At 40.7% G+C, this 10,242-nt stretch overlaps 1 protein-coding gene across 4 annotated transcripts in view; it reads left to right on the top strand.

Moving 5' to 3' along the window:
* The first annotated feature begins 9 nt into the window (after positions 1-9).
* Positions 10-10,242, top strand: part of Anapc10 (anaphase promoting complex subunit 10) — a 69,286-nt gene continuing 59,053 nt past the window's right edge. For 2 of the 4 annotated variants that reach the window (XR_015048624.1, XM_021170452.2), the window contains exons 1-3: positions 10-104; positions 1,424-1,598; positions 7,850-7,940. Coding sequence is in view for 3 of the 4 variants with exons in the window: in XM_021170452.2 (XP_021026111.1) it covers positions 1,484-1,598; positions 7,850-7,940 (206 nt within the window). In the remaining variant the exon portion in view is untranslated. Of the gene's footprint in view, positions 105-131; positions 161-1,423; positions 1,599-7,849; positions 7,941-10,242 lie in introns of those variants that run through there. The other 2 variants (XM_021170454.3, XM_021170453.3) reach the window with 2 other exon arrangements.

The raw sequence follows: 10,242 nt of genomic DNA, 5'->3' as shown, positions 1-10,242 counted from the left end.
GCTGACGTCATTGCGCCGCGACGCCAATGAACTGAGGGAGCCTAGAACCGCCGAGCCCCAGTGGGAGTGGCGGGGGCCTGAGAACCGGAATTGTGGCGAACCAGGTGTGTAAGACAGCGGCTCTCCCTCGGTTTAGAGAACCGTGTGCTAGCGGGCGCAGGTAGAGCCCTTCTCCCTAGTCCCTTCTCCCTAGTCTCGGCGGCGTTAGGCTTGCTGTCTCCTCAGGCTTTGTGGGCCTTGCTAATCCGGTAAAACGGAGGTGGTAGGCAGGATCCCAAGTCTAATTCTCAGCTCCTTCAGTATTACTGTTTAAGGCCAGGAACCCATTTCTTCCCTAGCGTTTTGTCTCATCCACTTGGCTGTTCTTTGAATTTTGTTCCCGTGTCGAGATGGGCCGCCCCTCTCTCTCCCCCTACATCTCCAATGGCATGGTATTCATGTTTTAACGGAATTTATGTCTCTGTGATTATGTAAATTATAAATTATTATTGTTTGTGCGGTGGTTATAAGGATGGCTTGGAATCCAAAGGGACGTGTCAAGGTGGTGGTCTATAGTTATGTTAGCCTTGTAGCAGAACTTTACGGAATTTATTATAAGAATAATTTACAATAGTGTAAAGTAGCCATAAAAGTCACCGAAACAATTTAACATGGTGTTGACTCTCCAAGAAGTTTTTTATTTTTCATGCTTTTCATAGATTTACTAGGATTAACAAAAGGTAAGGAGGATGAAGGGAATATGAGTGATTATTTTGCCATTGAAAATTTACTTTATTATTTTTTTTTTTTTTAGACAGAGTATTGATAGCTTGCTGTCGGTGAAATTAAACCAGATTAGAGTATATTAAACACATGTTTATTGGGAAGCTGATCTTAGATGGATCAGTTCACTGGCCCCAAGTACGAAGGCCAGGGAAATCTCCATGGGGAAGGTGGGAGGGTAGGAAAGAGAGAAGTGGAGAACAGAAGAGAGACCAAAATGTCTGGTTTATATAGGGAGAAGCCTCTGGGGGAAGGGCAGCCCAGCCCCTGGGCTGGAAAGTTCAAGGTTCCAGGCAGGATATGCCAGATAGGGACTGAGGGATGCTGGGAGAACCTGGAAGCCAGGTGTCTACTTTGGTAGTTAAAATATGCATCTCTTCCCTGTTCCTGGGTCTGAAACCAAACAGGTATCTCTCTGTAGTCCTGTGTAGTCCTGGAGCTCACTGTGTAGTCCTGGAGCTCACTGTGTAGTGTGTAGTCTTGGAGCTCACTGTGTAGTCCTGGAGCTCACTGTGTAGTCCTGGAGCTCACTGTGTAGTCGACCAGGTTGACCTCGAACTCAGATTCTTGTGCTTCTGCTGCCTTTGCCTCCCCTAGTACTAGGATTAAAGATATGTGCCACAACGCTGGGCACTGAAATTCTGTTTTTATATTTTTGCAGAAGGATTGTCATGGCATGGTAGAATGTATATTGCTTGTCTCTCTATAGAATAATTTAAAAATGACCACACCGAACAAGACACCTCCTGGTGCTGATCCTAAGCAGTTGGAGAGGACAGCAACAGTCAGGGAAATTGGGTCTCAGGCTGTTTGGTCACTCTCTTCCTGCAAACCAGGTAAGCAAAACAAAACCCCAGACTATGATAATCATTATTTACAATCAATCTTCTCCCCTCCCCTCCCCTCCCCTCCCCTCCCCTCCCCTCCCCTCCCCTCCCCTCCCCTCTAATCTCCTCTCCTCTCTTCTTCTCCCTCTTCTCTTCTCTTCTCTTCTCTTCTCTTCTCTTCTCTTCTTTGAGACATGGTTTCTCTGTGTAGCTCTGGCTATCCTGGAACTTGCTCTGTAGACCAGGTTAGCCTTAAATTCAGAACCGTTGCCTCCCGAGTGCTGGCAGTAAAGGATAGCCTACTTACAGTTTTCGTTTGCACTAGACTACCTTTAATATACTTTTTGTGTAGATACTTCAATTTTAATGAACCGAGTTTTCATTTATTGCATATTTTTATCCAGCTACATTACTAATATCAATAAGATGTCTAGTACTTAGTATTAGATTTAACTTTTTCATAAGATTCTCTCCTTATCCTATCCTATCTCTGGTATTAAGTAGTTGTTATTTAACACACATTTGGTGCTTGCTGTCCTTTCTGGAAGCATCTAAGAGTTTTCTTTGAGTCTATGTCTTTTGCTAGGATGTGTCATGGTAGGTTATATGTGTATCTTTTTCCCATTTACCTAACCTATAATTTAATAGGCATTTTTCTTTTTTGTAATAATTTTAAAAAGATTAGTGTAAAATTAATTTCAAAGCAGCAACTGAAATATTAAAATGGCAAATTTTGAGATTTCAAACACGAGAAACACATGAGTACAATGTAGGGGAACCTGAAAAGCAAAATGTACTTAAGCTTGTAAACATTCAGACTGTGTGAAATGCTACCATTGCAGATCTTGATGATAACAGGGTCACAGTAGCAACAGGCAGGTGTGACGCTGCCTTTGACCGAAGTACCATTCTAGCTATATTAGGTCATCCAGTCTTTATAGCAGCCTTAGTAAAGGCTAAGCTGCCCCCCTCCCCCCCTCCACTGCCCCAGTTAACTCTTTGCAAAGTTTTTTTTTTTATTATTTAAAAAATTGTTTAAATTTAAATATATTTTGATCATATTTTCCCCTCCCCCAATTCCTAACCTGTCCTCTCCCCCAGTCCCCATCCAACTTCTTTCTCAAAATAAACAAAAAACTATACAACAAAACCTTCTCAAAACCAAAATACAGAAAACTAAAAACCTAAAATAAAATCATACACACACAAGCACGCACTCATGAATGCAAGCTCACACACGCTCCTGCTCTTGCAAATTGTAACCAATTAAACAGGCCTATTCTGGAGTGGTTGATATACTCAGTGTGGCTCTATTGGAGAAAACCGATTTCACCTCCTAGCAGGTATACGTGACAGTTCAGTTGTTAACTTTACTTAGTGGCTAGATTTTCATTTACTCACTCTTTTTTTTTTTTTTTTTTTTTTTTTGTTTAAGAAATCCATAACAGCCGGGCAGTGGTGGCGCATGCCTTTAATCCCAGCACTTGGGAGGCAGGCGGATTTCTGAGTTCAAGGCCAGCCTGGTCTGGTCTACAAAGTGAGTTCCAGAACAGCCAGGGCTATACAGAGAAACCTGTCTTGAAAAAAACCAACCAACCAACCAAACAAACAAACAAACAAAAAAAACAAAAAGAAAGAAAGAAAGAAAGAAATCCATAACAAAATATACTAAGATAAAGCAAAAACTGTTACATTGAAATTGGACAAGACAAGCCAATAGAAGGAAAAGAACCCATAAGAAGGCCCAAGAATCAGAGATCCACTTGCTCACATACTTAGGAGTCCCATACAAACACTAAACTGCAAGCCATAGTACAAGCACAGAGGACCTGATGCAGGACTGTGCAGGTGTTGTGCAAGCTTCTTAGCTCATAGGAGCTGTGCTCATGTTGATTTAGAGGGCATTGGTGTTTTTGATGTCCTCCATACCCTCTGACTCTTAACTTGTTCTGCCTCTTCTTTCATGGAGCTCCCTGGGCTCCTAGGGGAGAGATTTAATGGAGATATCCCATTTAGGGCTGAATGTTCCAAGGTCTGTCATTCTCTGCATACTATCTGGCTATCGGTCTCTGTGTTCTCATTTGCTTTGGGAGGAAGCTTCTATGATGATGGTTGAGCAAGGCGCTGATCTTTGAGTATAGAAGAATGTCTTTAAGAGTCATTTTATCACTAAATTTCTTTTTCTTTTTTAGACCAGTAAAATTTTGGTTTTACCCTCAGTCCCTAGGCTATCTAGTCTCAGGTTCTTGGTCATCCAAATTATTTTATGTGCATTGGTGTTTTGTCTGCATGTATCTTTACATGAGAGTGTCAAACCTTGGAATTACAAACAGCTGTAAGCTGCCATGTGGGTGCTGGAATTTGAACCCTGGTCCTCTGAAAAAGCAGTTAGTGCCCTTAACTGCTGAGCCATTCTCCACCCCAATAGTTATGAATTTTAATTTCTAGTCATGTAAACATTATAATGAAGCATTTTCATAATGCTCCAAAGTGTGCTCATGCCATTTGTAGTTTTCTGCTCTCCCTAAGCATCTGACAACGTCACTTCTGTTCTGGGTGGCTTTGTCCTTGACCTTTGAGTTTTGAAGAATTCCATTTTTTTTTTCCTTTATTGGGACGGGGCGGTTATTTGAGTCAAGATTTCTCTGTTGGCCTTGGAACTTACTATGTAGACCAGGTTGGCCTTGAACTCACAGAGATCCACCTGCCTCTGCCTCCCCAGTGCTGGGATTAAAGGCGTGTGCTATCACACCAGGTTGCAGCAAATATTCTTAACTGCTGTCTTAGGGTTTCTATTCCTGTACAAACATCATGTCCAAGAAGCAAGTTGGGAAGGAAAGGGTTTATTCAGCTTACACTTCCATGTTGCTGTTCATCACCAAAGGAAGTCAGGACTGGAACTCAAGCAGGTCAGGAAGCAGGAGCTGATGTAGAGGCCATGGAGGGATGTTCCTTACTGGCTTGCTTCCCCTGGCTTGCTCAGCCTACTCTTTTATAGAACCAAGACTACCAGCCCAGAGATGGTCCCACCCACAAGGGGACCTCCCCACTTGATCACTAATTGAGAAAATGCCCCATAGCTGGACCTCATGGAGGCATTTCCCCTACCTGAAGCTCCTTTCTCTGTAATAACTCCAGCCTGTGTCAAGTTGACACAAAACCAGCCAGTACAACTGCTGATCCACTTCTCTAGCCACAGGAGTTTTTGACTTCTAGCACCTGTGTAAAAATCTTGGCATGGCAGGAGTGCCTGTATTCCAGCGGCTTAGGAGGCAGAGATAAGAGGATACCTGTTATTTGTTGACCATATTGTCTTGCTTAATTGATGAGCTCCAGGGTCAGTGAGAGACACTATCTTATAAAATAATAAAGAGACTGATTGAGGAAGACACAGGACATTGACCTCTGGCTTCACATTTTGTGCAACTCCCCACACCTACATGCACATGCCTACACGAACATATACATGCAGCACAAATGCACATGCCTACACAAACATATACATGCAGCACAAATGCACATGCCTACACGAACATATACATGCAGCACAAATGCACATACACACAAACTAAGAGGAGAGTGATAGAGGAAGATACCCAGTGTTGACTTCAGGTTTCCACAGTCACACGTGTATGCATGTACACACATGAACTTGTAACATATATCTCAAGCATGCATACATACACAAAGAATCTGGATTTTAAGTACAAGGAGAAAACACATTGGTTTTATTTAGTTGAAACATATTTGTAGGATATAATTATAGATGAATTCTTTTATGAAGTCCATTTTCCTTCTATGTGTGTGTGTGTGTTTGTGTGTGTTGTCTGTGTTTCTCTGACAGGGTCTTATTATATAGCTTTGGCTGGCCTGGAACTCTCTTAAGTAGATCAGGCTGGCCTCGAACTTACAGAGATCTGCCTGCCTTTGTCTCCCAAGCATTGGAATTAAGGATGTGTGCCACCACACCTGACTCCACATATTACTTGTTAGGTTTTTGAAGTCAAAGCATGTGGCTCAGTTATAATAGCCTCCTATCCGGTGTGAAAGCAATTGTGTTACTAGAGATACTTAAGAAAATGTCTTAGACACTAAATATATCTTTCAGTTATTGGTATCTGTTCCATGGATCTAGACATGCTCTCTTTGTGAAGTGGAGACATCTAGAATGTTAATCCAGAGCTTGTAAACACATTACAACTGCAGTTTGTGTCACACTCACTCACTTTGTATTGAATCCAAATCAATCTGGACTAAGCCCAAATAGGAGCGCTTACCACTCCTGGAGGAGGGCAGGCCAAGAGAAAACCATAACCATAACCAAAAGGAGTATTGTTTTTCTTTGCCTTGGGACAATAGTTTTTACTTCTGGATGGTTTTGTTGCCTGTACTTAAGCCTCAACCTTTAGCAGTATCTGCAGATATTTTTTTCATTGTCATGACTGGAAAGGAGGGAGAATTATTGCTGTATTCTGGGAATCAAGTAAGTAGAAGTCAGGATAGCTACCTCACCACAAAGCATTGTTGAGTCCAAAAGATAAGTAGTGTCAAGAATAAGAAATGGGATCGTAGAGAAGTAGGTGTGATATCTTAGCATGCACCAGAATCACCCCAAAGATTCATCAAACACAAACTTTGAGTGAGGCTGAACTCTCAGAACTGCTGATTGATGAATTCTAGAATGTTGCTGGTGGAAGGGCCACATTGGAGGAGACACTGCAGTTGGAGAAGGCTCAGCTCTGGAGTACTTGCTGCTCTATAGATGATCTGAGTTCAGATTCTACATTGCGCAGCTCACTGTACCTCTAACTCCCACTCCAGGGATTCAATGCACACTTGCACACAAATACTTAAATAAAACCTTAAGAAAAGAACCATTGAAGACGGTTATGACGTATAGACTTTTTCTTATATGGGTACATAATCCCTGTCAAAGATCTGCCATTGTTTTGACTAAAACAGCTCAGACATAGTGATGAAGTTGGGAGCCTTAGAAAAGAGGTGATGTCTAGGCATTGGCATGTGAGCTTATGTTTATAAGGCATTCTGCTTGTGAGGAAAATATGGAAATGAGGGCTGGTGCTCATACTCAGTGTCCTAGAGGGGAAGATCCAGAGTCCTCACTTCCCGAAGATTATGCTTATTTCTTTTTCCCATTGAACTTTCATAGGTAATGTCTTAGAAAAACATTTCAAATTAGTCTTGAGTTAAAAGATGTTTGATTAATATTTATTTTTCTTAAGACAAAATACCATTTTATGAATTCCTTGGAGCTAAAATACAAATAAAATTGTAAAATAGGGGGAAAACCAGCCAAAGTAAAATAAGTAGAAAAGTCTTTAACTCAATAGAACATTTATGTAAGGTCTCTCCTACGAATCTTATGAGATTTATCTATTATCTATCCTTATTAGGGAACTTAAAAAGTAGCAAAAAGGAGCTGGAGAGATGGCTCAGTGGTAAAGAGCACTGACTGCTCTTCCACAGGTCCCAAATTCAATTCCCAGCAATCACATGGCAGTTACAACCATCTGTAATGGGATCCGATGCCCTCTTCTGGTGTGTCTGAAGAGAGCAACAGTGTACTCACTTACATAAAATAAATAAGTCTTTTTTTTTTTTTTTTTAAAGTAGCACAAAGTAAGTATGACATACTGAGCTTGCTTGTATTTACCTATTTTAAAGGATATCACAGGATGGATCATTCTTTTTGTTTGTTTGGTTTTTTTGGTTTTGGTTTTGGTTTTTCGAGACAGGGTTTCTCTGTATAGCCCTGGCTGCCCTGGAACTCACTTTGTAGACCAGGCTGGCCTCGAACTCAGAAATCTGCCTGTCTCTGCCTCCAGAGTGCTGGGATTAAAAGTGTGCACCACCATGCCGGGCATAGGATGGATCATTCTTATGATTAGTTTATAAAAAGGATAAAACTTGGACTTGTGCAAATAGAGACCTTATGTAACCCCAAAGATGCTTTGAAAAAACTAACCACCCAAAACATTTATCATAGTATAAACTTTAGTGTGTGTAAGGGATTGAGCCCAGGACCTCCCATTTTTAAAATAAACAGTCTATCAGTAAACAACAAACTCAGCCCATTAAGGGATTTTTAGAGTTGAAATCTGGATGAAAGAATAGAATTCTGCTTAAATTTCATATTCTGTTTTCTATATCAACATTTCTAGACAAATATGTATGGTAATTTTATGTTTTAAATATGTAACTTTTTCATGGAAATTTATTGTCATGTTCACTGTTTCTAGGGTTTGGAGTGGATCAGTTACGGGATGACAATCTAGAAACTTACTGGCAATCTGATGGCTCTCAGCCTCATTTAGTGAACATCCAATTCAGGTAATCCAATTCTTTCATTTTTTATATAGTGTAGGTTGTAAGTGGACAAGGAAATCTATTTTATTTACATAAAAGTTAAGAAAACATGGAAAGTAAAATGAAAATACTTAATTGCTTTCAGACTCTATTAGGTCTTAGAGATTTTTTTTTTCCATCCAGATTGCAGGTAGCTAGCTTCAATGTATTCGGTCCTACTCTTTATGTCTGTCTGTCTGTCTGTCTGTCTCTCTCTCTCTCTCTTAGTAAGTCAACAGGTTCTCCAGTGCAGGAGTGAGGATTAAAAAGAAAAAAGACAGATAACATTGCAGTGTGACCCCAGTCAATTCTGAGACTGAAGGTCAATTTAATATTTCCAATGCACTTTTTAGTACCATTTTAATTCCGTGCAAGTATTTTGGGCGAGCAGTACAATAAGGAACAAAGCAGTAAGCCAAGCCCTGTGATTACTCTCCAGACAGTTGGTTAAAAGGGTTTGTCATAATGACCAAAATACTTGAGCCCACTTCCTCGTCCAAGCCCAAAATCTTGCCTGAAGCCTAGTTCTTCTGTTCCACCCTAAGACTAAAATTCCTGCCTTATATTACTTTTCTATTACAGCCTAAAGTTAGATTCTTGCCGAAACTTCCTTACTTTTTATGCCCAATGTCAGATTCCTGCCTGAAGCCCATTTCCTTGTCCTTGGCCAATGTCAGACTCCTGCCAAGCGGTATCTCAGAAGGCCTTCTACACACACAAACACACTCTCTCTCTCTTCCTCTTTCTCTCTCTCTCTCTCTCTCTCTCTCTCTCTCTCTCTCTCTCTCTCTCTCTCTCTCTCTGTGTATGTAGGGTGCACATGCACACAGTTGAAAGCACATATATTAGGCCCAGGTTGATGGTTGCCTCTTTCTGCAGTGGTCTGCATCTTTATGTTTTGAGGCAGGTTCTCTTCAGTGAACCCAGAGGTATCACTTTGGCTAGGCTGGCTGGCCATGGAGCTTCAGGCATCCTCCTCCTCTGCCCTTCCTCCTGCCTCATGCAGAAGAGTTGTTTACAGGCATCTATCTCCATGTGTTCTGGGGAGCTGAGCTCAGGCCTCACACTTGACCCACTGAGGCAGCTCCTTAGTCTGTGCTACACATTTCTGATAATTTATGTAGATAGTTCTGAAAGAATAGGATTGAATTTAGGAGATACAATAGAAAAATATATTTTATGACTTAGTTTAATGCCTTAATATATGGTGCTTGTAAGTTCTTTAGGTATGATATTTATGTACTTCTCATATTTACACTTTGGGGGGGGGGAGCCAAACTTGACATTGAAACTGTAAACTTAGTTTTAGAATGAATACTATTTTTGAGATAGGAAAATACCTGTATGTTTGTCTAATGCTCTGGGTTTATTGGCAGTATGAAAACTAGTCAGCCTGGTTATCTTTCTACATTATATCCTTTCCTATTCTAAAGTGATAGATTTTTAGGCATTTCCTTCTATTGTTGTAGGGTACATATCGGCAAACTTCTTTTGAGTAGAAAATAAATATTTGAGTCTTGTAGTGCCTCTGGTCTCCATTTCAGCTATGTAGTTCTGCCATTATAGTATCAAAACAGCCAAAAATCAACACATCAGTAACTGAGTTTAGTGCCCTCAGTTAAAATGTATCCTTCAAAAGCAGGTGCAAGGCAGCAATTTGCTGACATAGTGTGCCAACTGCTATTCTAGCTTGCTAGTGATACCAGTTAACTTTTTTAAAGGTTAAGATCCTAGCTACTGCCAGGCATGATGGTGCACACCTTTAATCCCAGCACTTGGGAGGCAGAGGCAGGTGGATTTCTGAGTTTGAGGCCAGCCTGGTCTACAGAGTAAGTTCCAGGACAGCCAGGGCTACACAAAGAAACCCTATCTTGAAAAAAACCAAAAAAAAAAAAAAAAAAAAAAAAAAAAAGTCAAGGCTAATCCATCTTCCAACTCACATACTATGTAACTGACTTCCTCTAACTTGGCCCTGCCTTTCAATAATTCCATTCTCTGGGGACATGAGCCTGTAAGGGACAATTTCCATTTGACTTTAGGCTCATAGCCATCTCATTATGCAAAATGTATTCATTCTGTCTTTAAAATTCTCAATAGTTCTTCAGTTATTCTGCTGTGCAAAATCTCAAGTTCAGAGTCTCTTCTGAGATTTAAGGCAATCTCTACTGCAAACCCCTGTAAGATTTAAAAAGAAAAAATACATATACAATTCCAGCATACAGTGGTACAGGTAAACATTCCCATTCAAAAGAGACAAACAGAAGCATAGGAAGGGAAGATCAAACCA

Source organism: Mus caroli, unplaced genomic scaffold (assembly GCF_978045245.1).
Source record: "Mus caroli unplaced genomic scaffold, Mus_caroli_1 scaffold_10, whole genome shotgun sequence".
Classification (NCBI taxonomy): domain Eukaryota; kingdom Metazoa; phylum Chordata; class Mammalia; order Rodentia; family Muridae; genus Mus; species Mus caroli.
This window is presented reverse-complemented; position numbering and strand designations above follow the sequence as displayed.